At 46.5% G+C, this 27,937-nt stretch overlaps 1 protein-coding gene across 4 annotated transcripts; it reads right to left on the bottom strand.

Moving 5' to 3' along the window:
* Positions 1–184: 184 nt before the first annotated feature.
* On the bottom strand, positions 185–27,337 carry LOC310747799 (transcription factor CP2-like protein 1). 4 transcript variants are annotated; one of them, XM_083582988.1, is made up of 19 exons: positions 26,522–27,337; positions 25,717–25,886; positions 23,899–24,663; positions 22,541–22,680; positions 20,295–20,405; positions 17,625–17,779; positions 16,627–16,700; positions 16,047–16,152; positions 13,634–13,740; positions 11,698–11,850; positions 10,626–10,736; positions 9,016–9,113; positions 8,252–8,306; positions 6,282–6,375; positions 5,480–5,570; positions 4,340–4,419; positions 3,934–4,079; positions 2,995–3,046; positions 185–1,844 (listed from the first exon to the last, which is right to left on the bottom strand). In XM_083582988.1, the coding sequence occupies exons 3-19, from the start codon at positions 24,112–24,114 to the stop codon at positions 1,807–1,809; spliced, it is 1,827 nt and encodes a 608-aa protein (XP_083439114.1). In that variant the 5' UTR covers positions 24,115–24,663; positions 25,717–25,886; positions 26,522–27,337; the 3' UTR covers positions 185–1,806. The 4 variants fall into 4 exon arrangements, with proteins under 4 accessions (XP_083439114.1, XP_083439113.1, XP_083439115.1 ...); XM_083582987.1 differs by lacking the exon at positions 23,899–24,663 and having other exon boundaries at positions 22,541–22,735; XM_083582989.1 differs by lacking the exons at positions 20,295–20,405; positions 23,899–24,663 and having other exon boundaries at positions 22,541–22,735.
* Positions 27,338–27,937: the final 600 nt, after the last annotated feature.

Below are 27,937 nucleotides of genomic sequence, written 5' to 3'. Positions count from 1 at the left end.
CAATGCCTTGCCAGGTTATTAGAAGATTTCCCGTATGTGGAAGGGGAGAAATTCCAGGTCACAAGTGTGGTTGCACAAGTACATTAAAAATAGCCACTCTTGATTACTTTATAATTCTGTTACTGTTCCCCTATAGTGTGGAAGGATTAAAAACCATTAAAACACACACCCAGCTGGTAACAGATGGCAGTAAATCACAGCTGTTTTTTAATATAAAAAGGCATAGACAAATACATCAAAATACAAATAGATTTTTTTTTTTTTAGATTGCAGTTAATACTAATACATGACAAATGCTTTAAGCAGTATAAAGGCATATACCTTTCTTGGAAAAAGACATTTGAAAGCTAGTGGTTTGGAATAGTTTGTGTTTCTGGTCTACAGATCAAGTGCAACATTGGAGTTCGTAACCATTGGCACAATCCTATGAAACTTTGTGAGTGAGCCCCATTGAATTCAGTGGGGCTTTCTTCCAGGTAAGTATGTAGAATTGCAGCTTAAAGCTTCCGTTAGATTTTTATGAACCACCTCCTTTCAATGTTTGATTGGCTTTCCTCCTTAATAAAACTGACACACAGAAATTGACATCCAGACTCCTGTAATTGGATAGCACCAGACAAACAAGCCTGGCTATTAAAGTGACCTCGCTATATCCTGAAAGTTAGAATACATACTGGAGGTCAAGCATTTGGTGTTTTAAGAAATGTGCCATTAACAGATTCTCATTCTGCCAAGTGTGCAGCTGTCCCATCCATCTTCTCCAGTTGTGATGATGATACATCTCTCCAGCTTGACATTCTAACTACAGATTGTCCTGCCCAGCAGAAACTCAGCGAACCAGTTTAACATGCATGCACACTAAAACTGTTGTCAAGCACTTTGGGGAAGGGCGTGGTGGTGTCTCCTTCGCACATACAATTGGCCTCTGTTTGCAGGGGCCAAGCTATTCAGTAAATTGTGCCCTGTGGTAAGTTGGGCTGTGAGCAGGAGCTGGAGAAGTTCTGAGCAAGCTACACTGGTAATCTCTGCCTTGTGGTACTGCTTGAAGATTAAAGATGTGCTTGCGCCTGAGAACTGATTAATTATACCACATAAAGGATAGCAGTATAAGCATTTAGATAGCTAGGAGACCCCTTACACTCCCAGCTAGATCCCTGGTGCCCATCTGTGCAGTGGGCGTTGTCAGGAAGCTGTTGCTCCCAAGACCTCATGTCAGATGCAGGTCAGCCATTCTGAAAATGGTTATGTCAGGACAACATATTCCAAAAAACAGCCATATGTCTTTTGCAACAGTTCTGCTAACCAATTATTGACACCGTGCTGGAACTTCAATACTGTAGCAAAAGCCTGTGAGGTTTGTTTTTTGTTTTTTGTTTATTTAAAAAAACCCTTTTAATTTTATCCTATACAGCCTATACACAAATATATCTTCCTTGGATACTTTCTCATGTATAACTGACATCTCTGCTGCCTCCTTTATCAAGAAAAAGCATGTTTGCTCATCCTGCTTGCTCATCAACTTGCTTCCCACCCTCTTATTGCAAATTTCAGATGCCAGATGGAAAGTTGTTTCTGTGTTCAGTTTCGATGCAGATCTCTGTTGCTACAAACAAAAGCCAGTTTGGTCCTTCGGCTCCAGATCTTGAAGAGTTCAGCCTTGCAAAATCTTGCGTTCAGTGAGATACAGTGAACTTGTGGTTTTTAGTAACTCTCTCTCTATATATTATTATTATGCTTGCTTCTGCATCCGTTTGTTCCTCATCTTCTTGGAGGCCAGCGTCGTGTCATCTTCTAGAAGGTCCGGGTCTATTTTAGAACTAAGTGATAACCTTCTGTGTTCTGTGCTGTAGTGACACACAACACAAATTAGTCATTTTCCAAGTGTTTCTTACTCATCCAGTGAATGGGTGGCTTTTGTATATTTTCATACATACAGATCCAGGGGGTAAGAACTATTAGCTTGGGGGTTCTAGCTGCCACTCCAGGGAAGCTACCTGCACTTCTTGACTAGGCTAAACTGGGCTTGTTAGAGATCATTTCAAAGTGGGTGGTTTGGGGCCAACTCTGGCATTTTGTGAGCCCTTGTGCAAGATCCAGCAAAGGAGTGTTCTGTGCCCTTGCCCAAGCAATTCAGCTAATACCAACTATTTGCCACCACCTTTTAAGTTTCTAACGTGGAATGGCAAATTGAGGTGAGGAGTAGCTTGAAGAAGGCCGTCAAATTACTCCTTGTTTAAAACTATAATTTGAACTCAGATCCCTGTTCCTATAATCACTAATGTCATATATTGTAAACCAAACTGAATATATGGCATTTTTTCCTGGGCTTACAGGGGACCACCTTCAAATGGGCTGCTCGCTTTAGGGTTCTTCTGCCCCCGTATTTCCAAAACGTCTCATTTTGATTTTTCAGGGTGAGGAAGCCATGTTAGTCCACTACACCGAAAGAATAGGGAAGAGCCTTTGAGAGACTAGCATTTATTGTGGCAAAAGGATTTGTCCACTAAAATCCACTTTGTTAGAAAGAATTATCCTTAGCTGGAAAACACATCTGTCTATGCACAGAGACAAGATGATTTGCAAACTGAGTGCATGTGATACAGAACCCTTGTTGGACTGAACGAGTGAGTCAGGTCAGTGCCTGCATGGAAGACTGACTGAAAATCTGCCTTCATGATGGAAGAAAGGCAGGAGAGAAACTGCTAAAAACAAAAATGGTAAAGAGATTTGTAGCTTCCTTTAAAGACTTAACAAATTATCATGGCACAAGCATTTGTGAACAATTGTCTATGTGTTAGATTTTCACCATTTTCTCCTTATTCCTGTGTCTCCATGGTTTGGGGGTCCCCCCCAATGTGCAGGGGGGGGGGAATTGCCAACTGAGAGTACATCTGACTGAACTCTAGCCCATTTAAGTCAGTTTTACAACAAATGAGTTGGCTTGTAAGGTGGTGCCACAAGATTCTGCTCATTTTTACAGGGAAGCTCACCTACCTTTTGTTACAGCTGCTACAAAGGATGATTCGTCTGGAAGATTTCTGACCATCTGTGGCAACCCAGGAGAGAACAACAAGGCAAGGTTAGAAGCTGGCCAGACCCCTAGTAGCAGGTTTGAAGTCAACTTGGAGATTCTGGGTTTGTGTAAGAAAGGCACCCCAAAGACCTCAAGCCATCTCAGTGGCAGATGGCCATGATGTGTCAAAAGAGATAGCAGGCAAGCATAAGACCCGGTGGCACTCTGAATATAACATGTGCATGTGAGTGTATGTGCACAGACAGTGTTAGTTTTTGAAAATAGATTTATGCAAATTTAATCTGACCCAAGAGTTTAGTTTGAATGCTTAAGGGTTCTTAGATGGGGCTTGTAAAGTTTAGCACTGTTTCTGAGCTTGTAGAGTTGGAGATGACTCTGAGGATCTAGTCTATCCCCTTGAAATACAGGAATATGCAGCTGTCCCTTACGGGGGATTGAACCCATAACCTTGGCATTATCTGCACCAGGCTGTAACCAACTAAGTTATCCAGCTGATCATAAGAATGTGGCTTATTCAGGTCTTCTGCACCAGACATTCCATGGTTGAAATATCTCCATCATCAACTCACCAGCCTCTCTCCTGCCTGCAAACTAATAAGGGGATAATACTGATCTACACAGGGTTTTAGTAATGTTAATGGAAGCACACTCTTTAAACAAAAACACCACTCCTGTGTTGTAGCAACAGTGTTGGATACAGTAAAATGGTTTCATGTGGAGGGAAGTTCCATTTCTAAACATGCTCCAGGTTGCTGCAAGGTCAGTTGTAGCTCCCTGGTTCATGCTTCTGAATACACTTTGGGGTTCCTGTGGCAAAACATTGGGCCAAGGCAGCTCTACAGCTTCTGGCCCCTTTCCGAAGGAGGCCATGGTATTAGACTTGAAAATAAGGCTCATACCTGATCGTTGACAAGGATGTGAATTCCTGTCGGCCCCTGCCTGGAAACCTGCTGAATCTGGTTGGCTGGGAGGCTGAGCAGTTCTGCCAGTTTATTGGTCAGCTCGCTGGCGGTCAGCTCTTCCAGATACAATTCCTGGTACAGGGCTTTGGGGAAAGGAAAAGGAAAACCCCACACTTTAAAACAAAGGGGATTGAAATTGGTGCCTCCAAAAACAAATGTTCGGGCCAAACACAAACATCAAAACATTAGTATTGCTGCCAGGGAGGGTGTGCAAGTCCTTTGTGGGATGTTTTAAAGTGTCATTTAAAAGCGAAGAGGTTTTTCCTGCCCACTGGCAGGTGCGAATATATGGAGCCAGATAAAGGTCTCTAATTCTAAACTTGGGAAAGTAACACTGACTTACCAGACGCTTCATTTGGAGAGACATTCCCACTTGTTTCCACCTCCCTGGACACGTAAAGGATGAGCCGAGGGCGCACACACCTGAGGGGAGGCAAAGTTTTGTAGCCCATCAATACCTAGTAAGATGGCGTAGTGCAAAGATTGAGAATTTATGACCCTCTAGAAGTGAGGTCTCCCATCAAACCCAACCGACAGGGTTAATGCAGAGTAGCTTTCCAACTGCACTAAACACCATCCCCAGGGCTTTGCCCTGTAAGGGAAACCCATTAGTGTTGTAGCCACCCACGCCTCTCTAAGGGGTGTTCCACAAGTGGGGCACCACCACAGAGAAGGCCCTGCTTCAGGTTCCCATGCCACCAGCAGCATCCTGACCTTGGGACCACCATCTAGTGTAACCCAGTGACATCACCCTCTATACTGGTCTAGATGGCAGCTGCTGGTCACATCTTAGATGACATTTGCCCTAAGGGTTCCCTAGCTGGTGCCTGGCCCCGTAGATAATTTTGGATGCCGGAGGCACCTTAACAAATAGGATGATGCCCCATGCATCACCTGGAGCTCCTTGGAGATGCAAATTTAATGATAAAAAGGGCCTACCAGATTACAGCCCAGAGATTTCCCTTTAACCTTTGAAATGCAGCTAGGCGGTGAGTCAGCTGTGGTGCGTTCCACCTGCTCCTTTTGCTCCCATTCCCATTTCCCCACTTGCACTTTGAGTCCTGCTTGCTTCAGCAGGCCAGAGAAGGTTGTGGGCTAGAAGAAGCCACAGCTGCCTTCTCTGATTCAACAAACATGAAGCTGGGTTGAATAATTGGCTAGACCGAGAATCATAGATGGTCCCTCAGGGTTCTTTCCACCCCCCTGCAGTGCAGCTGTCCGATGGGGGGATTGAACCTGCAACCTTGGCATTAGCAGCAGCACGAGCTAACCAACTAACGCAGACATAATCCTGATAGAGTTCAATGGGACTTTCTCCCAAGTAAGTGTGTCGAAGATTGCAGCCTGACCCTTTGTGTATGTTTTATCAACACTAAGCTACTTTGAGGACTTCTTTACAAAATGTAATAGTAATATTCTTCCCTTTAGCTTTGCCCCCCCCCCTCCAATTTTAACTGAGGGGGAAATTAACATAATTCCATACCTGGCCTTTAGCGCATTTGAGAGTCTGATTCCATCTGCTGTTCCACAGATCTGCACAAGGTCCGTGCGTGAGAGCCTGAGCAAGTCAGCTCCTGCGGGAGGAAGTTAAAGAGAGGACTCTGTTGGCAAAATGGTCCCTGCTCAGAATTTGTCCTGAAGTTGTAAAATCCACAGTGCATCTTCCTGGGACAGCAGTGGGAGCAAAATAACTTGGAATCATAGAGTTGGAAGGGACCACAAAGATTTATGTAGTCCAACCCCCTGAAATTCAGGAATCTTTCGCCCATTGTGGGGCTCAAACCCACAACCCTCGGACTGAGAGTCTCATGCTCTACCAAATGAGCTTTTTTGGGCTCAAGACAGAGTTGGCCCAGTGTCAATTCTGATGCTTTTGTCCAGCCCATCACAGCTTCAGGAAGGCTCACTCCACAATGTGCCTTGGAGTTAATTTCCTCCACCCCTTAAAATATTTCCAGGGTGTCGGGGACTGGCACAGCCAATTAATTTGTGACTATACGACACCATCAATGTACCTGGTGCTTTACATTGTCGCATAATCAGAGACAGGCGTCTGCCTTGCGGAGATTGCAATCTAAATCTCGGCTTGCTCTGTGGTGCAAAGCGTTGGCTTTTTCTCTGAACTTTAAAAATGTGTGACAGAGAGATTTCTCCATGCCTTAAAAAAAATGTTTGTAGGCTGGGGGGTGTTCTGGTGGAAGACCAGAAAAGGGCACGTGGGGGGGGGGGTGAATCAACATTTCAAGGGGGAGACGAGCTATGTCTTGGAAGAGGAAAAGCCTCACCTGTATAGCTGGCAAAAATCCGGGAGTAATTGGGGAACCTGTTTTTGTGTAACCATTGTTGGGTTTCCAAGATGGAAGCACTAGGGCTCAGGGTCTGAAAGGAAGAGTGGGAGAAACATGGAAAAACCAACATCAGCTACAACCCAGAGGGCCCTGGGGATCAGATACATCAAAGTATATATTGTTCTTATACTTGGGCAGTATATAAATGCCCAAGTATAAGAACAATTGGAGTTTCTTGGCTTCCACACTTTGCTGGCTGGTGCCAGAAGATTTGGTAGGAGCCTGCTAAACATTCAACAGTGCTGCTTCACCCATTCCAGGCAACCATCTATGATTGGATTCGGAGTGTCACTTTGATGTTTTAGGACTGAGCCCAGGAAACTTGAAGCCCTACCTAGAAGGTGGGGTTGCTGTAATGCCACCAACCCATATTATTTATATAATTTATATCCTTCTACATCCCCCAGTCTCTGGATGACTTGCATGAATATTTAGGATTTCGTTTTTTTAAAAAAAATTACTGTAAATGAAATAAAAGAGATGGCAGTTAATGGCACTATGCTGCTGCAGGACAAATTATTGGCAGGAATTTGAAAAAAGAACATCTTCAAAATCTGTTCCTGAGAGCCTTTGTGTGCAATCAGTTCAGAGACCTGGACGAGGTGGTGTAGGCTGCAGGTGGCATGTTTCGAACTCAGTGCAGGGGGGACGACAACCTTTGGGCTCTCTCCTCAGCTCCCATTGGTGTTGCTTGGAAGAGCAACACCAACAAAAATGTTGACCTGGACAAGCCAGTGACAATTATCTGGTGCTGTTGTGTGTGGTGTGTCCTTTCCTAGGCATAGTGACACACATGCATATGCCCTTTTCGGATGCTGGCTGCTAAAAGTAAAACCATTTGCTGCCACCGGGCGTCACTCTCATTCCATGTTTGGGAAAGCAAAGCAAGAGAAGGCACAAGCTAGCAAAACTCCTATTGGGATTATGGGGCAGGGGCAAGGTTCAGATCTCTTTGCCATCAAATAGTCCCTTGCCACTGGTTGCTGACCCCTGTGCTAGAGCCTTCAGGGAACCCTTTCTGAATCAACACATCAGCCAAGGATTTCCAGGCATTTTGCACACTCACGGCAGAGCCAGGGCCATAGCTAGGGGGTGGTGAGGCGGACCCCCACCAGGGGTGCAAAATCAGCAAAAAAAAGTCTATAAATAAAAATATTGTTATTGCCTCATAAAAGGTTTGTAATAGAGGGTGAACTGAATGGGTGGAGGGGGTGGTTGGAGGAGAGGCAGAAAGAGCTAATTCGTCCATTTACCTACTTGCACTTTGACATGCTTTCGAACTGCTAGGTTGGCAGGAGCAGGGACTGAGCAATGGGAGCTCGACCTTCTGATCGGCAAGCCCTAGGCTTTGTGGTTTAGACCACAGCGCCACCCGTGTCCCTGAACTGAATGGGTGGAGGGGGTGGTTGGAGGAGAGGCAGGAAGCTAATTTGTCCATGGCTAGAGGGCGCAATCTAGACATTCTGCCAGGGGCACAGGGCCACTATGCTTGGAGGCAGTAATGCTTCTGAGTACCAGTTGCTGGAAACCACAGGAGGGGAGAGGGCTCTTGCGTTCGAATCCAGCTTGTGGGTTTCCCACAGGCATCTGGTTGGACACCGAGAACAGGATGCGGGACTAGGCGGGCCACTAGCCTGATTCAGCAGGGCTACTCTTACCTTCCTAATCTGAACAAATAAATGCAAACTACTAGAATACGCCTCCTGGTTTTCATGGTAAGCCCAAGTAGTTGGGACCTGCGGAAAAATGAACCTAACTGTGTGGTTTTCTGAGATGCAGCTTTCTCAGTGTATCATATAAAAACATTTTAAGATTGCACCAGTGCCTGGAAAATTTAAACTGAAAGAGATGGAAACTTTTACGAGGGTGAAGCCAGCCTATCGGTGTGTGTCCCGTCCTCTGCTTACCTCTGCCGTGCTCTCTGATGAGCTATCCAAGGTGTAGCCAGGTGAGGAGCACATCCTGCCAACCAGAGGAACAAAAGTGGGTTACAGTGGTATCTTGGGTTACAGACGCTTCAGGTTACAGACTCCGCTAACCGAGAAATAGTACCTCGGGTTAAGAACTTTGCTTCAGGATGAGAACAGAAATCGTGTTCTGGTGGCGCGGCGGCAGCGGGAGGCCCCATTAGCTAAAGTGGTACCTCAGGTCAGGTTAAGAACAGTTTCTGGTTAAGAATGGACCTCCAGAATGAATTAAGTTCTTAACCTGAGGTACCACTGTATTCAGTTTCGATGGCCAGGGTCCACCTCTAGATGATCAGCATTTTGCAGGAGGGATTCAAACACAGACCAGATATTTAGGTTTGTGTGATTGCAGCAGTTAGAAGCGCTCTGTCGCCCTAGCACAACAAATCCGCTAAATTGGGGGTGGGGAGGAGAGAGAGACCTGCCACGATTAGGCAAGTGACAGGAAAATGCCCTGGACAGTGTGGGGAAGATGAACAGTTTACAGGAAGACATATGAGCACAGCTGACACAAATCGGGACGAATCCTCAATGTCATTTAACAGCCCTGGAAGGAATGCTTAATAAAGACAGGAGATAGTCTGACCTCCGCATGAGCTTTGTGCAAGCAAGTCGGGACAAATGCGGGGGGGAGTCATCCAGGGCTTTGAAAGGATGAGGTTCTTTTCTCATGCTACCACAGGCTCTCGCTTTGCCCAGCTTACCTTTCAGGGGTCTGAAGCTTGAAGGGATGGGGAGAGACAAGTCCAGGGGTGGTCGGAGGACTGTGAAGGTTGCCGGCAACTTCTGGCCATGGGGCACACTGGAAAAGGAGGGGAAAGGTGGTAAGAGGAAACAAAGACCAGGAGAGAAATGTTAGGCCTTGGATGCTGCAACATCTCACACACTCACCCATCCTCTGGTGCTTTAGAATCATAGAATCATAGAGTTGGAAGAGACCACAAGGGCCATCGAGTCCAACCCCCTGCCAAGCAGGAAACACCATCAGAGCACTCCTGACATATGGTTGTCAAGCCTCTGCTTAAAGACCTCCAAAGAAGGAGACTCCACCACACTCCTTGGCAGCAAATTCCACTGTCGAACAGCTCTTACTGTCAGGAAGTTCTTCCTAATGTTTAGGTGGAATGTTTAGGGTGTAGCTTTGGGGCTACAGCCCTCCTACTTCAGAGAACACCTCTCAAAGGGCTGTGTGCATCATGGCACTGCGTGGTTGCAGAAAGCTTTTGTTCAAAAAGCAGGTTCCTAGTCCTTATGGATGGTAGGCTTGAAGTTATGTGGGCAATGCCCACTGAAAACCTAGATGCTGGATGGGGTGCTGAGGAGGATTCCCAGTGGACAAGGCTTTAGTGCCCTGCTTAACTCTTTATCTGCCCCTATAACTAGCAAAAGCAGTGTGAGATAAGAATGTGGCTATTCGTGGAGCTTTGATTTGAATAAAGAAAAAGTATAGAACAACGAAGATGCCAGGACTTAAGGGGCTATTAGGAATGGGAAGGGACTTGGACCATCAGCCCCCGACAGAATGGTTGTGCTGGCTAGGGCTGATGGGAGTTGTAGTTCAAAGCATCTTATAGGCTCCAGATTGGGGAAGCTGGCTCTAAGCTAGGGATGGGGGGAGCCTGTTGTTGGACTTCAGCCCCAGCCATCATGGCAACTCATCAGGGATGGTACGAACTGCAGTCCAATAATTAGGCCTGGGCGATATATCCATATATTGGCCAGGACCAGTATGAGGAGCAGACTGCGATGTCAGCTTCACTCCACGGTATATCGCTGGTGAACCCGCCATTGCTCCTGAGTCCCTCTACTAGAAACTTCCTCCAGCAAGTGTTGCTAGCAGAGGAACTCGGGAGCGGTGGCAGATATATCGCTGAGTGAAACCACCATCCCACTCTGCTCTCATTACTGCGCAGAGGGAGAAAAAAGCTGCATTGGCGAGGCGCCAATACAGCTTGTTCTTCTCTCTGCGTCCCAGCCCACTAGGCACTGGGGTGAGACTGAGGCCAATGCAGCTTGTTCTTTCAATATCATGGTATATCGCCAGACCTCGATGTTGGGCTGGTGATATTCTGCAATGTTGAAAAGCTGCTATCGCCCAGCCCTACCAACGATACCTGAAGGCCCACAAGTTATAAGGCTGGGATAGATCAGTTGGCAAAGCACGAGACTCTTAATCTCTGGGTCGCATGTTTGAGCCCCATGTTGGGCAAAAGATTCCTGTGTTGCAGGAGGCTGAGCTAAATGACTCTTGGGGTCGCTTCCAACTCAACAATTCTTTTATTCTCAGTCCCTGCTGTAGAAAGGGAACCCGTACCTCTGTCAACATGGTGCTTTCGTACGAGGGCTGGTATTTCTCACGCTCCTGAAGGGACTGCTTCTCAATCTTCTCCCGGTCTGTTTTTTGCTTCCGGTCTGCTCCTTTGGGCTGAAAAGTACACATTTGCTATATCGATAAAATCAGATTTTCACCTACACTTACAGTATGGTCCTGTATATAGTTACTGATAGCCCCCCCCCCCCCCCGATTTACGTTCTGATTTCACACATCGGTGAAATCACGCATAATTGAAACCCATTGAAAAAGCCTGCAAACACCCTGGCCTGCCCCTGTTCCGCCCTTTTAGCGATGTTTCAGTGATGTCTTTCTGGGTTTGGTGAGATGTGCTTATACATAGTTGTTTACATATTGAATACATGTAAACAGTGGGGGGGGGCTGCCTATATTTGGAAGGAGCCCAGGGAGACAAAGGTGCCGTTCAAAACAAAGACAAAGCAAACATTCTAAAACAGATTAAAATATTCCATAAACAATGACAATTTAACACATCAAAAACCAGTTACAGTTTAAACAAACAAAAATATAAAAGCAGCCAAAAACATTCTTCTATCCAATGATCGCAGGGTTGCCTGGGATAGAATTCTTTAGCCACCAAACTCCTGGATAAACAGGATTTTTTTAAAAACACAACCTTGAAAGTTAATGATGAAGATAGGGAACCAGCACTGAAAAGGCCCTGTCACAGATCAGCCCCCAACTGGGCAGCACCACTAACAAGGTCTTGCTTGCTGTCTGCTGTTCATAGGGTTTGCTCTTAGAGGGCATTCCATCCAGAAGCCAAATCAGATTCATACCCCCTTAGTTTTAGTAACGGCGCACTAGTCTATTAGGTGCTCCCAACAAATTCACTGGGCTCAGGTTTGCATAATGCAACTTGGCTTATTTGCTCGAGTCACACAGAGCAGGCACTCTCTTGTTTACGCTTGCTTTCAGCTTTCTGAAAGAGGAGCTCTATAGCAAGGCTTCTTTGCTGGGAGGATCCTGCTACGGGGGTGGGGGGGAGGTGTTAGGTTTGATCACCAGCTCCTGCTGGGCAAGGCAGCATTACCTTGAAGACCTTGATGAGGCAGCTGGCTGAGTGCAAGTGCTCCACATGTTCCTCCTTCTCATTGGACCGGAAGGTGTCCACCTGGATTCGGAAGGGAACACCTTTCTCGCCACCGTTCTTGCGTAATGTGAATTCAGTACTGATGCAGTGGACCTGTTACCCAAAAAAGAGTGGGGGAAGAGGAAGGTCAGAAAACAGGTAAGCAGCATCAACTGGGAATAGGGGGTATTCACAGAGTTGTAAAGTAGGAAGGAAGGATTTTATTTTATTTTATTTTTTGCCTAACATGAGGTTCGAACCCACAACCTTGAGATTAAGCATCTCGTGCGCTACTGACCGAGCTATCCCGCAGGCTTGTTGAGCGAGGACTCTTCCAGTTTGGGCAGCTGAGTGGAAATGAGCCTTGTTACAGTCAAGAGTCTGTACAAAACAACTTTGCTCGTTTCATGTGCGAGGCCAGAGTGGTAGCAAACACCCCTTTTAGTTCCAATGCTCAGGCACCCGTGCCAGTGTTTATGGGGCCAAAAACAATGCCACACGTAAACAAGGGGAAGTATCTGAATGTCTGGGGAACCCTAAGGCTTGCAGAAGTGCAGCAGGCCTTCTTAAGAGCATTGGCCCCGCTAGCCCAGAATCCTGTTCTCACAGTGGCCAGTCAGATGCAAGCAGGACCTGAGCGCAAGAGTCCTCTCTTCCAGCAACTGGCATTCAGAAGCATCACTGCCTCCAACAGTGGAGGAAGAACATCTCTATCAGATCTACTACCCATTGATAGCCCTATCCTCCAGGAATTTATCTGATCCTCTTTTAAAGCCATCCATGGGGGGGCGGGCTCCATGAAACAGCCCAATGAAGGCTAAGCATGCTCAGTGAACACAGAATACTGACTGACTGCTGGGCAGCGGGAACGGAACGGAGTGGCTGGAATCCCGGTCCTTTTGCACTGCGACATTTATTATTATTATTATTATTATTATTATTATTATTATTAAAGATTTTGTTGATTTACAGAAGTGTGCAATGTCTCTCGTATTTTCCCCCCATGTAACATTTTTACAAATCAGTTTCATTTGTTGAGACATTAGGAAGAAAAGGGGGAAAGAGGTGGAGGGGGGGGGAAGATGGGGGGGGAAGATGGGTGGGGGTGGGGTCGGGTGGCGATGTTTCTATTTTATTTACTATATGTAGGGTTTGGTGTCAGCGTTGCTTGTGCAGGTTCTTTGCTGTTTGCTTGTGTTCCTTTGGTGGTGAGAGAGGTTGGGGTTGGCCTTGGGTGTGGTTATTCATTTGTGGTTGGCTGTGGTGGTCTTTGTTTTCGTGTGTGAGTGGGGTGGGTGGGTGTTTTGGATCAGGTTAGCCATATTGATTTGTATGCTGTTGGTGGATTTTTGTCGTTGTCTTGTTGGGCTGTGTATGTGATAAAGGGGAGCCATACTGGGGTGAAGGTGTCTTCTTCTATTTGTCTGCAATTCAACATTTCGTTGCAGCTCCTACTTACAGTACTATTGCCAGAGGTGGACTTTGGGTTCTCAAATTTCAGCGACGCTAAAATTCAGCCTGTGCGCACACACACATGCCTATCACGCTCCTTTCTACAGCATTATTTCGGTACCCCCTGAAGTGCGGTGCTCTTTGTGACCAGTACCGGTTATGCCACCCTAAAACCGCCCCTGCTATTATGACTGCGACTCGTGTTTGTTTGCATCTGCTGACTGCTATTATCCTAACAACATCTACTTGTTATTCAATTGCTGAAGGCATACAGGTTCGTTTACACATACTGTATTTACATTAAGCGCCAATGGTGTATGTCTTGGAGAATACAGAGGAAGCAAAACTGGTCTAAGGGGAAAGGGAATAAAGGCCTAAAGGAGGAGAAAGCAACTGTAGGAGTCAAGGAGTCCTACCGGCAGGTATCCCCACCTTGCTTGCTTACCTGGACAAAGACAGAAGTCCGCTTCGTCGGGTCCCACAGGAATTCCACAGTGTTGAGCAAGTTCGGGTGGATATGAGGTTCAAGGATGCCGACGGACATGGGGATATCTGTAGTTGGCCACCAGAGGAAGAGGGGGTCAGGATTTCAGGGCAAGCTTACAATCAGAACAATTGCTGGGTGTCCACCTTGGGGAGGAGGGTGCATGGAGCTCCCTCCCTGGGAGTGCACATAGAATCATAGAAGGGATCTTGGAGATCCTCTCATCTGAGCCCCCTTGCTGAGAGCACGATCCACAGTGCAGGGTTCAACGACACCTTCCCTGCTCAGTGCAACCCAGCCTCTGCTTAGATGTCCCCAGCGAATCTCTCCCATCGCCTCTCAAGACAGACTGTCTTTTGCTTCTCCTAATATTTTAGTAAATCAGAAATTGGGCTGTTGCCTCCTGTCTCTCCACTGCCCTCCTTCAAATCCCTCTTCTGGGCTCAAGTTTCCCACGGAGACTTTGCCTTAAGAATCTTTTGCTCCTTATTCCCAACAGTAACCAAATTTTAAGTCCACATAACTGCATTTTTCTCCTCCTCTCTTTCCTCTTTTGTTTTCCCCATTGACTATTTTATACTCAAAACCCCTTTTTGTTTTCCCTTATGATGTTCTTTTAAAGTGCCATAAATACTGTTAGTCCACCTCACCGTAAAGAAGAAGACTCTGCCAGTGGAATGCAGAATTGGATAAATGTGGAGAAGCGGTGCTGGCGAAGCAGTGGCTGAGCAGGACAGCGTGCTCCAGAAAACCTTGAAATGTCAGGGTGGGAGTCGAGGCATTTGGAGACATAAAAGTATCTCTCGCCCAGCCCCAGGTTAGGAGCAGAATGCATGAGAAAAGGACAAAGATTTCCCTGGCGGGTTTCTCACCAGATTTCTGTGAATAGAGCCGCTGCCAATGAGGGCTGCCCTGAGGCAAGACCTGCCCGGCCTCTTAGTCTTGTCAAAAGACCTTGATAGAGCAGATATTCCAGTGATGAGTCTCCAGGGCAGGCCCCAAACATTTTCCTGCTTCAGGCAAAGGACATGAAGGCACTCGGGTACCTATTCAAGGTGCTGACATTAGCGTTTAAATGACTTGGCCCCAAATGCCTGAAAGGCCGCCTCTTTCGCTACAGACCCTCTTGGGATTGGCAGAGGGGATGCTCTTGGATGTTTCACCTCAGAAGATTGTGGGGCGGCCCAGGAGAGGGCTTTCTCTGTGGCAGCCCCAAAGTTGTGGATCTCCCTCCCCACAGCAGTGTGTCTGGCACCTTCACTACACAGTTTTTGGTGAGTGCTGAAAACACACCTCTGGCCTTGTGACATTTGAGATGTTATATTTTTAGGATGCACCCTATTCTTGTGATCCTCATGGGTAGGCAAACTAAGGCCCGGGGGCCTGATCCGGCCCAATTGCCTTCTAAATCCGGCCCGCGGACGATCTGGAAATCAGCGTGCTTTAACATGAGTAGAATGTGTCCTTTTATTTAAAGTGCATCTCTGGGTTATTTGTGGGGTCATAGGAATTTGTTCTTTTCTTTCCCCCCCAAAAAATATAGTCCGGCCCCCACAAGGTCTGAGGGACAGTGGACCGGCCCCCTGCTGAAAAAGTTTGCTGATCCCTAGATCTTGTGATCCTAAGTTGCTTTAACTGCTTCTAATGTTCTTTTAAAAATTGTTGTAACACGCACTGGAACCTTATGGGAAAGGGTGGGTTGTTGTTGTTATATTATAATTATAATGTACTTTTATAATACTAAATTATAATGTGGGAGCAGTGGACTTCGGAGTCTTCAAGCAACCCCTCCACCTATGCACAATTCTACATTTGTAAATAAATGCAAACATTGCAAAACTCTAATAAGCCTCCTTCCTTTTTTCATATTTTATTTTCAATTTTGAATAATTTAACAATTTAACATCCAAATTACTTACTTCTTCTTCCCTTCTAGACTCTCCACCCCACCCCTGGTTTCCAGTTTCTCTCCTTTATTACCTTACACATGTTTAATTTTCCATTCAGTTAGAAGTCCATTGATAACCCTAATTCACCCTAATGAAGTAATGTGAACTACTGACCTCCTTCCAAGGGAGCCCTGTGCCCCTGGAATTTCTAATTGCTCATAGAAGTGGGGCAAATGTTCACTGCATCCTAGCACTTACTGTTACTTTCTACTGAAGCTGAAGCTTTTCTTAAGGGGGATCCTTGTTCTGTTGACTGGGTTTCGCTTACAAAAAACTCAATCTGATCTTCTCTAAAATCATCATCAAGCATTCCCAGTTACAGAAGACTGAAGGTTATGTTGAAGGTTTAAAAGAAGCAAGGTTTAGAAGCATTTAAATGGGCACAAAGTCTCCAGGGCCCAATTAAAAAATGAATCATTACTTACCAATATCCAGGATGCGGTCACCTGGCCTGTTCCACCTCCATCCCTCCAGCTGCTGGTGTTCAGTATACTGTAGTCGCCGGTCATGGAATACCACCCTGACAACACTCTGACAGGGAGAAGGAGGTGTCAGAGATTTCCCAGGATCCACTTCTACCACTGGGGAAGTGCAATTCATCAAACACAACTTACGCATCGTTTTCTCCTAAAATGCATATGTCTGAAAGCACTCCCAATTAAGAATGTTGAAAACATTCAGACTTAAGAAAACAGAAATCCAAATGTTTTTGCTAGCAAATGAATAACAGAAGAGCAGGAATGAGAAGGGAGCATCTACAAGCAAGGCTTGGTGGGAATATCCCAACATCTGGGACCTTTGCTTTCAACAGAGAGATCGTGCATCTAGCTGTTATGACTTATTAGCTGGGCCTATCTTCTATATACTCATTTATTTGTTTCCCCAAAAAAACCTTTGCAACATACACTGTGTCAATGAATTTCATAAGCTAATTATGCATTATGAGCATCCCAGGTTTTTTTTGGTTTTTTAAAATGCCAGTCAAATCTCCCTTTCCATCCTCACCTTCAGTAACTTGCGCCCCTCTGCAAACTCTCCCATCTTGGGATTGCACAGCATCCGGATCTCATAAGATTGCCCTGGAAAAGAGCAGAATCTGTCAGGAATGGGAGGCTGATGTATAAAAATAGGTCAAGAATCCGGAATATCTAAGCCCAACATGGGTCTTGAACCCATAACCCTGAGATTATGAGTCTCACGCTCTGCCAACTGAGGTATTCGGCCAGCAGAGGTTCCTGGGCACATTTGTAACTTTAGTTTTTGACAGTATCTGATGGGCAGCTTGCAATATGATGTAATACATTTTATGTTAACCTGAATAATTAATCAACCAGAAAACATCCCATCGAAAGCATCCAGTTTTAAGCCTATCAGTTAAATGTCAGATTCTGAATCAAGCTTTGATGCTGAAATCCAAATTGCAAAACTTGAAAATTTTGAAATTTCACTTGAGTTCTAGTCTAGCGCCTTTGATATAGCAGGAATTTTACATGGGTCATGGATGGGAAGCCTCTTGCTCACGTGTGCGGCACTTTTGGTCCTCCGGATATTGCTGAGCTACAACTCTCAACACCCCTGGCTATGCTTGCTGGGACTGATGGGAGTTGTAGTTCAGCAGCACCTGCAGGGCCAAGGATCCCCCGCCCCTGCCGTGTCACCCTCCACAATTCCCTTCATCCCTCACCACTGGCCATGCCGGCTGTGGCTGGTGGAAGTTGGGAGTTCAACAATATCTGGAGGTCAAAACCTATCAGCATGGTCTGCATCCATGCAAAACCTTCTGAAACCTCAGCAAACTGCTAGTAGCATTCTGAGCTGTAAAAGCCAGCCTGAGCTGTTGGGTTTGTTTGTTTTTAAGCTTCTTGGATGTTTACCATCCTATTCACTGCGTATATTGAAGAGGCAACACATCTGTCCATGCCTTATGTTCACCGCTAGGGGTCAGCCTTTAGGCAAAGTTCACTCCATCCTCAGCACACACACACACCTGCCCTAAACCTTACCTTGGTTGAGATAGGTAAGGGTCTCCTCATGCTGCTTGACAGCTGGAGAGGTAGCGGCACACAGAACGTACTGGAAAGAAGGGCAGTGCTGTTCGGCCGACGTGGAGATGCTGTTTGGTTCTTCCTGTTTCAGGAATGGCAAAGTCAGGGGTTCCCTGCAGGTAGCAAGGGAGAGGGGCACTTACAAATGGTGATTTTATACTCAGCTGAGGGGAGAAACTCCTGCATACACATCACGTACATGAAGGAAGTAACCTGCAGGCAGAGAGCCAGTTTGGTGTAGTGGTTAGAGTGTTGGACTAAGACCCAGGAGACCCAGGGTTCAAATCCCCACTCGGCCATGAAGCTCACTGGGAGACCTTGGGTCAGTCACTGCCTCTCAACCTAACTTACTTCACAGGTCTGTTGTGAGGATTAAATGTATACAGTACCTCCTTGTGGTTTCTGGAGGAAAAGGTGGGGCATAAATGCAACATACATACAGTGGTACCTCTGGTTGCGAATGGGATCCGTTCCGGAGGCCCATTCGCAACATTAAAAGCTCACAACCTGAAGCACCGTAGCTACACAGGTGTGCAGCGCAATTTGGTGTTTGTGCGCATGTGCGATTTAGCGCTTCTTCACATGTGCGTGTAGAAAGATTGAGGGCACAAGAAGAAGGGGACGACAGAGGATGAGATGGTTGGACAGTATTCTTGAAGCTACAAACATGAGTTTGACCAAACTGCGATAGGCAGTGGAAGACAGGAGTGCCTGGCGTGCTGTGGTCCAGGGGGTCGCGAAGAGTCGGACACGACTAAACAGCAACACATGTGCGAGCGGCGAAACCCAGAAGTAACCCTTTCTGGTACTTCCGGGTCGCCGCGGGACGCAACCTGAAAGAACGTAACATGAAGCAAACGTAACATGAGGTATGACTGTATTCAAACGCACTTGAAAACTCCATACGTACATGCATGCATTGTGCAAACGTCAGGAATGCCGAATCCAACAGTGGCTTCCCTGTGCATAGATGGTGTAGTATGGCTAGTTGTTTACGCGCAGATTACCTGCTAATTTCTACATCCTTGCCCTTTCTATGTAGGAGTATCATGAGTCATAAGGCATTGGGGGGGTGTTGTTGTTCCCTCGTCCCACTTCTGAATGTTCAATGTGCCTTAAGTAGAACACAGCTTTTGTCTGAAAGCATCTCTCTCACACGTTCTGTCCAGCACTGACAACGTTCACATCCGTCTTACAAATAAAGCAAGCAAAGGTTACTAGACTGCCCAATTTATAATTAGCCGGCTTGCCAAAATGTAGCTGAGTTACTCGTTAGTGGCACATTTAACAGCTCCGAAGGGGAAGAAAGGGGGAAAGAAAAGAAACCGCTCTCTTCTGCTTGACAAAAGCTTCCTTGCCCGCTCTCCTGGGGGGCAATTCTTTACCCCAGACTGCCGGGTGAGTCTCTTTATGCGCAAGCCTGTTTTCACATGTCATGAGTCTGCAAAAAGGCTTTCGACAATACCCTCTGCATTTAGCTAGGTTGCTCTCTGGGTGGCTTGGGGTCAGTCCCTGTCTTCCGCCCACCTGACGTACGTCACAGAAGTCTTTCTTTCTGCCTGCCTGCCTCTTGCATCTCTCTGGCCTTGGACTCTTAAATGGAACCGTTTAACAGAACTTGTGGGCGGCTGCAAAATCTAGACTTCAACAGGCTCGCTTGTCACGCTCAGGGCTTGAAGAGGCCTCTGGGGTGGTTTTCTGGACTTTAAAAATAAATCCACCTCTGCAGAGTTGCAGTCTGGATGAAGGAGAGATCCCGGTGGCAGAGGAGGTGTTAGGAAAGGTGAGCTTCAGAGCAGGTTCAAAGGAAGCTTTTGGTTAGGGAGAGGGAGGCAGAGTAGAGGAGGAGACCCCCCTCCGAGAGTTGCAACCATGGCAGAAGGCAGAGATAGGAGGCTGAGGAAAGATGCAGAGGTGGGCAAGAGCAGCAGAGTGGAGAGAGCAAAGGAAGAAGGGGCAGAGGAGAAAGAACCAGGAGGTGAAAAACTCTGGACAGCAGTTTGGGAGGAGACTGGCGAGGCATGCTAGAGCAGTCTTGCAGGTGAGGATACAAAGCACCCCTAAAGAGCCAACAAACATAGGTGAACCCAAGAAGGAAAGCAACGGGAGATCCATCCAAATCATTGGTTCATTCACAAGTCCATAAAGTCTCCCTCGCATAGATGAATCTTGGCTTCTGTGCTGTGAAGCTTAATTTCCAGGAATTTGTTTAGGAAACTTAACTGCTGCAAGATGTAGCAATGCCTCTAGTGTAGGTGGCTTTAAAATAGGTCACAAACAAATCCATGGGAGGTGAGTCTGTGGAGGGGATATCAGCCGGAATAGTTGAAGTGGAGCCTCCCTGTGCAGAGGCAGTCTACCTCCAAATAGCAGATCCCTCTCGGCTTGTGAGATTTCACAAGACCTGATGTTGGAAGCGGGCTAGATGAGCTGTTGGTCTATGGTGAGGCTGTTTGAATGGTTCTAAGCGGCACCAATAACTCCTGCCACTATTCTACGCATCCCTTCCCGAATAAATTTCAGGCTTCTGCATGAACTTTCCACCTCCCCGACCTCTGCGGATGGCGTTGGGTGGGAAGGGAAATGCAGGGCAGGGCAGGGCAAGGCAGAGAAAAGAAAGCCTCTCACCTTATAATGTTGCTTCCAGAGCAAGGATACACTTCCCCCGGGCTTGGCCAGTAATGATCAGGTTGGCTGTGCCAGAAAAGCATGATTGGCGGATCCCAAAAAAAAGATGGACTAGGAAAATACCAGAGAAAAAGAAAAGAAAGTCTGAGCTCTGCAGCAGGCTGTGGTTGTTGTGCAACTGGGACCATCCCTTTTCTTTTTATGCACCTGCCGGCCAGGTGGGAGTGTTCAAAAGGAAATGCCATTCAATTGGCTGAGGGTTAAATACCTTGGATAACAGCATTTTATAGCCTTTTCCTTTCCTTGGGTTGACCAGAGGAACTGATTGGGTGCTAAGGACCCAGGACACATTTCTTTACTTAAAGAGTAGCCCACAACCTCATTAAAGAGAGACATGGGTGTATAGTCCAAAAGAGCAGAGAAGGAAGCATGAAAAAGCCCAGGCAGGTAAAAAAACAACAACAACCTGGTGGATAAACCCCAAAGTCAGGTAAAATTGCCTGTTTGGAACTAGGATTCATTGGGCAGTGCTGGATAAATTTTAAACCCTTATCTATACATTTTGAACAATCAACAAACTATCACTATTAAATGAAATTATTCAGAGGGAGGGAGGGGAGGGAGGGAGATAAAAGAATAATTGCTTGCATATGTTTGTAAATGTAATTGCAGGCAGGAAGAGCAAAATAATTTCTGCTTAAACCACTTGCAAAAGAAAACAATAATGTTCCATTGGCTGCTGGAGCAAACTGTGTGACAGGATAAACTGTGGTTTCCAACCCAGCATTCTGTATTCTCAGATATAGGTTGGTTAGAGGGGCTGGTTAGAAAGGGTCTCTCTTTCTGGAACCCCCATCCCAGTGCAGAAGGGGAAAGTCTCCATTGCCACATGATAACTGGGGGAGCTTTGTGTACACACAAACAGCAGAATTTTCTCAAAAGATTGAATAAAATGTGGATTCCATCAGTTGCATTGCCTTTCTTTTTGAATGCAGAGTGAGCCTCCCTCCTCACTATGTTAAGTGATAGCAGGGGTGAATCCTTCTTAGCATGGGCAGGGCACTTTACCTTCACTGCATATTTATCATAGCCAGCTCTCGCTGCTTTCAGGTCAACTGTAGTGTCTTCCTGGCAGGCTCAGACTCCAGAACACCCTCCTTTTAGAAAGGGAACCCCTGGTGGCAGTGGCGTAGCGTGGGGGGTGCAGGGGGGGCCGGCCGCACCGGGCGCAACATCTGGGGTTAGGGCAAATCCATGGGTTAGGGGGCGCAAATCCATGGGTTAGGGGGCACAAATCCACGGGTTAGGGGGCGCAAATTACTTGCCTTGCCCCGGGTGCTGACAACCCACGCTACGCCACTGCCTGGTGGGAATTTACATGTGGCTTGCTTAAAAGGAAGCACAGTTCTAGAGTATCCAGCAATCCGTCACACTCTGGTGTGACCAAGATACAGAAAACAGGCAGAATGGGGCTTTGCAGCCTGGTTCACAATGGCTGGTGTCACCAGGGGGCAGATTTAGCACCCAATTCAGTGGTGTGTCCCAAAGTGCACCCCAATACTTCCTTCTATATCCTTGGTCACTTCACTGGGGGAAACCAAAATTCAGCACTTTTTCGACATTCATTTATCAGATTTGTTTTAATACCTCCCTCCGATGTGCAATTATCAGGACAGTTTATACATGTAAAAGTAGAAAGAAAATACCAAAAGCAGATGCAAAATTATTATTATTATTATTATTATTAAAAACTGGAAGGTGGAAAAGCACAGTGGCAAAAGCCTTTTTGGGGTGAGAGGTCTCTTTCCTTGGTGATGGAAAGAGCTTGGTGCTTAACATAGGCAGCTGGTGAGCTTCCCCAGGGAGAAAGTTCCATAAGAGGGCAGACTCTCTCCCCAGGGATACCATGGCTATGATGATAGTGAAACCTACACACACACACACAGAGAGAGAGAGAGAGAGAGAGAGAGAGAGAGCACCAGAGAGAGCACCAGAGAGAGAGCCAGGAGAGTTAGCAGGATTACACTCCTCCGTCCATAGGTCTGGCCAAGGCACTGTGCCAAAACCAGGCCTGGAGTTGAAGGACTACCACCTCACCCAATTGCCTTGCCCAAGAAGATTTTATATATATATATATATCTGTCTGGTAGCTGTTAGAATCCCTGAGGTCCACCCAGGGAGTGGTCTCACACAGCCACGTCTTTCAAGGCAATCAGGACCAGCCCCTTTCACAGTGAGGCACTAACCTGGACCCAGGCACCTTGCTAAAAACCAAAGCCAAGGTGAGCCAAAGGTCAAGCAGACGTGTGGTTGGCCACACCTCCTCCAAGCACTTCATCCACCTTCTCAGACAACTGGCCTTCCACAGCATCCAGGGATGGGGAATCTGTGGCAATAAACATAAAACTAGATGGTGCTCTGGTTGCAACCATTGGTCTGATCTGTAGAAACAACAGCATCTGGAGTCAAGATAGATACGGACTATTTTATCCTCAAACTGCTTAGCAATCATGGCACCATATGCCTTTATAGGGAAGGGCAGAACTTGCCCTGGAGTCCTGATAATGGACAGTCCTGATAATGGACAGTCCTGATAATGGAGTCCTGACCAGGCTCCGGCAGACGTCCTCCCCATATGCGCACAAACACCCCACCCATCCTAATGACAGAACTAGTCCTGGGAATCATAATTAGACTTCCGCAGCTCATTTCAAATGTTCAAAGCCCTTCGCCTCCCTCATTGCGGTGCAAGAGCCCCACAAAGTAGGTCAGCTTTGTTCTTCTCACATTACAGAGAGGGTGTCTGAGGCTGATCAGATGGCAGCTTGCCCAAGGCCTCCTTGCAGATTTGTGACAGCCATACAGGATTGGTGCTGTCACCTGGCATCCTTGGACCATTGCCAGGGCCCAGGCAAGACCCACTGCTGATGCCTCTCCCTGGAATGCTTAAAATTCTGGCCCCGTGCTCTGAGCAGCCCCAGGTAGCCGGTCCAGTTTCCCACAATGCTCCTCACCTAACATCCTGTCTAGGACGACAGCCACCCCACCCAAATAAGTTTTTCCTGGGACCGAGAAAGAGAGGAAGGGACCCACTAGGGCCCCCCTCAAACCTGAAGCTGGTCAATATATTACACGTTTAGGGCAGTTTTTAATATTTAATGCTGTATTGTTTTTAACACTCAGTTGGGTTCAAACCGGGGACTCCCCATTTCCCCTTCTAAATCCACGTTACTACACATAGCTCTTTCTTTGGGGCAATTAGAAGCCTTCCAGTTCCACCACCTAAAAGTGTGTATTCCTGAGAGCTGGCCTCACAATGGGTTAACTTTGGAGGCAGTGTTGGTATTAATGACTGTTGCATAGTCAAACACACAGTTGCCTGGAGTGTGTAGGAGGTCAGTGGGGGAAATGGGGTCTGACGCAGTAAGGCAGGAAGAATCCTTTCGGCTCTTGCGCAACCGTGCTGGAACAATTTCCGTATTATTACGGAGAAGAGTTATAAATGTGTCATTATGTAAATCCTCCAAGTCAGACAATCACTACCAGAATGAAAAGAGGGAAAGGGCGGTGGGGGTGGGGGGTGGAATTGTTGCCTGCTCCTCACCTCTTGCCGGACGATTCCCAATTGTGTGATTGTTTTGGCAGCGTCACTGCCAGCATCATAAAAGTGAACTCGCCCGGCGTGTTCAAGAGCCCAGGTGTCAATTCCGGAGACGGGCAAATTGCACCTGTACTTCGCACAGCAGGTTTGCGGGAGGTACGGGGGATGCCATAGCTCAGTGGCAGAGCACATTCTTGGCATGCGTCCAGTCCTCTGCATCTCTCAGAAGGCCTTTGCTCTGAAACCCTGGAGAGCCCAGGTTGCACTCTGTAGAACACTATCTTCTATTGGAAGTGCCATCCAGGTTCAAGTCTGGCGTATAAAGAAAGAAGCTAAGAAGGGTGAGCAGAAGACTTGAAGTTGCCCATCAAGCCAAGGCTGGCTCAAGATATTTTGCTGCCTGAGGCCAAGGACAATATGGGCACTCATCTACACACTCATGTCCCTTGTGTGGAAACAGACCACCCTGGAAGTTGAACCCTCCCCATGATGAGACAGTATCGTCCATCACACCTGAGGTCAGTCAGCTAGCATAAGAGGCTCAGTCCTCCCAACCCACTCCACACACTGATAATTTTACTATTTATACCCCACACATCTGACTGCATTGCCCCAGCCACTGTGGGCAGCTACCAACATATATTAAAGCAGAATAAAACAGTAAACATTTTTTTAAAAATACTTCCCTATACAGGATTGCCTTCAGACGGCTCAGGGGTCAGATAACTCCATACCCTCTGACCTTTCTCTAATAAAAATAGGGGTGTTCTAAGGAAAAGCGGGACATTCTGGGATCATATTAGAAACCGGGACGGCTTCTCTAAATAGGGATGTCACTAGAAAATAGGGACAGTTAGGAGGGTCTGCAATCTGCATGGGGGGGGGGAATTCTCCAGAAAATTCATCAGCATGTTACTGCACACTTCTGATAATAAACACTTTTTTAAAAATGGAGCTTTGCCTGAAGTACATTTTTGCAAGAATTTTTCCCTATTGATTTCGTGTGTATTACTTATCATGATAGGTGCCTTGTTGTGGCATGAACACTTTCACCTACTACAGCCCCACCCCGCCTTAATACAGCCATACCTTGGAAGTCGAACGGAATACGTTCCAGAAGTCCATTTGACTTCCAAAACGTTTGGGAACCAAAGCGTGGCTTCTGATTGGCTGCAGGAAGCCCCTGCAACCAATCAGAAGCCATGGAAGCCACGTCGGACGTTTGGGTTCCGAAGAACATTTGCAAACCGGAACACTCACTTCTGGGTTTGTGGTGTTCGGGAGCCAAAACATCCGAGTACCAAGGCATTTGGGATTGAAGGTACGACTGTAAATGCATTTTTATAGACATTGGTGGGTTGGGGAACTTCACTGCAACCTTAGAAGAAGTGTGAATTTTAAAAGGGAGCCATGGTTTGGTTTTGCATATTGGCTGAGAAGTGTGGATTAGGGTAGTTTCTCATTAAAATGCCAACAAAATTGAATTTCACCTGCCCCTCCCTACCTGGACTACCATTCAACGTATTAGTCCATGAATTTGAAGACAGTCACATTACCTATCAGCTTATGACCCTCCAACATTTCTCTGATGTCCTAAGGAAAAGCGGGACATTCAAGGACATTCTGGCTTCTGTAAATCCAGGACTGTATTTGGAAAATAGGGACCCTCAGAGGGTCTGTTATGAATGTTGATAATTCTCTACTCCCACTATGAAAGCTAAACCCATGACTCAGCACTTAAATTCTGAATCCTAAATTCATTTTTTAAAGAAAATTTGAGTTGGGCAAACATTGCTTAAGCTTTTCCCCTCTCCCGATTACATTTCACCATGTCCCATTCCAGAAGGAAGTAAATTCCAGTTCCAGGTTTTCTTTGGAAGAGAATATTGCAATGGAGTAGAGCGATCCTTAGCTGGCAGCTGGCATGTAAGGAACCCTTGGCCCTGGTAGAATCCTGCGCCAGGGCGAGAGCCTCTTCTGGAACAGATTCCCTGCAATCAGGAGAAGTGAAGCAGAGAATCTGGTTGAATCTAACCAGGGCACTTTGGGCCCTGGGGATGAGGGACCTTGAGAGAAACTCATCTTAAAACAGAGTGTTACTAGTTCTGGGATGCTGACGGTGTGCTAAGCATCCATTCTACAGCTCTTCTTCTTCTTCCTACGCAGTCGCTCTGACTAAGAAGGTTCAGCAAAGGCCATGGAGAGAGGAGACTCGGTGGGGCATGAGTCATATATGCTGCCATACAGAGCTTTGGCAGCTTACAACTTTCCTATGATTGCATTTGGGCAAAATGAATGTTTTTGTGCTCCAGTTGCCAGACGAATAGGAAAGGTAATTCTGCCTTCTGCTGTGCTGTGCCTGTGAAAATAATTGTTCTGTGAAGGTATTGTTTGCAGTGGGGATTTAAAAAAAAAATAGTTCAAGTTTCTAGGCCTCATTATGGTGGAACCGTACACCCTGAAACCACGTATCTGCAAACAGATCCAGTGCTCATTTCTTGTCTATTTGGTTGCTTAATGACCTCTATCCATTCCTCTCCTCCTGCCACAATAGTCCTCCTTATCCCTGCACACACACACACCCCAAAATCCCACCACATCCTGATTTTTGCACGAGTTCACTTACTAAGTTTGTAACAAAAGCATGAGCAAGTCCCAGCATCAAGGTGATGTAGACTAATTTCACAACAGATTTGCTAATGCTTGAACCTCCTTCAAATCCCAAACCACCAACCTGGAAATCTTGCTCCTGCCTAATCCCTAACTTTGTAGGATTGGCTATGGTTATTTAGTGGTGACGTGGGGTACTCTGTGCATGCTCAAGGGCACAGTCATCTTTATTATTACTTTATACAGTTTCCAGGCTTTGCTTCTGGAGCTGAGACCCTGATTATCTCTGGCTCCTTCTGGGGTTTAGATGAGCTAACTTGGGATGTTTGTTTTGGGAGCTGAACTGGAAGCCTCACCAGTTTTATTATTCAGAAATAGCTCCTTTGTACTCTTCCCTATACTGTAACTTGTTGCTTACTTTCCCCCCTATAATGAGTTCAAAGTGAGGGGTGAGGAAAGGAAATATCCACAATATGGAATGTTCTCTGAATACAAAATCAGGGTTTACAGCAAACAATTTTTAAAAAGGGTGGGGGTTGTTGTGAAAATGGGCAGGAAGAGAGGATAGAACCCTTGGCTGGAGGAATCGCCCAGAGGAATCACAACCTGAATGCCCAAGGTTTAATTCAAGGTGACAAATGTCTCCCCAAATAGTTCAGGTGCAGGAAGCAGTGAATAGCTACAACCAGGACTTGATCCTTGATCACATAATTGATCACAAGGGGTGCTTCCCATGGGCTCAGACAGATATCTGGTTTGGCACTGCATCTCTGAGGCCAGCCACTGGCTAATCATAGCATGTCAGAAATCATCTGTCCCCAGGATTTGGCCATCAAACGAATCCTGCCTGAAACACAGAGGGTGGTACATATATTTCAATGAGTCTGCTCTGAGTAGAATGCAACTCATTTGTTCCATTTTTAGCTCTAAATGTCATTGATATATCACCCTCCATTAATTTGTTCAACCATTTTAAATATATATATGTATGTGTGTGTTTCATTTATACCCACCTTTTCTCCAAGGAGCACAAGATAAGCCTACATACTTTAATCCTCACAACAACCCTTGAAGGTGGGCTCAAAGATACTGACTGGCCCAGTGTCACTCAATGGGCTTCATGGATGAAACAGGATTTGAACCTGGGTCTCCCTGCTTCTGTTGCAGGGGGAAGGTATGGCCCGCCAACTTCCATCAGCACCAGCCAGCATGGCCCGTGGTCAGTGATGATGGGAGCTGAGAGACCAACACCAGCTGAAGTGCTGCAACTTCCCTACCCCTGATCTAAGAAAATGCAGGGTGAACATCACTTCCCAAGACAGACAATTTACTCAGCCAACAGTCTCTACATCTTATCTGAGTTGAGCCTTAGTTTGTTGGCCCTCATCCGGCCTAGTGCTAGTTCCAGGCATTAATGATGTGTGTGGTCGAA

This window comes from Podarcis filfolensis, assembly GCF_964270895.1.
Source record: "Podarcis filfolensis genome assembly, chromosome: 13".
NCBI classification, from domain to species: Eukaryota; Metazoa; Chordata; class Lepidosauria; order Squamata; family Lacertidae; genus Podarcis; species Podarcis filfolensis.
The sequence above is the reverse complement of the archived record's forward strand: the minus strand, read 5'-3'. Positions and strand labels throughout refer to the sequence as shown.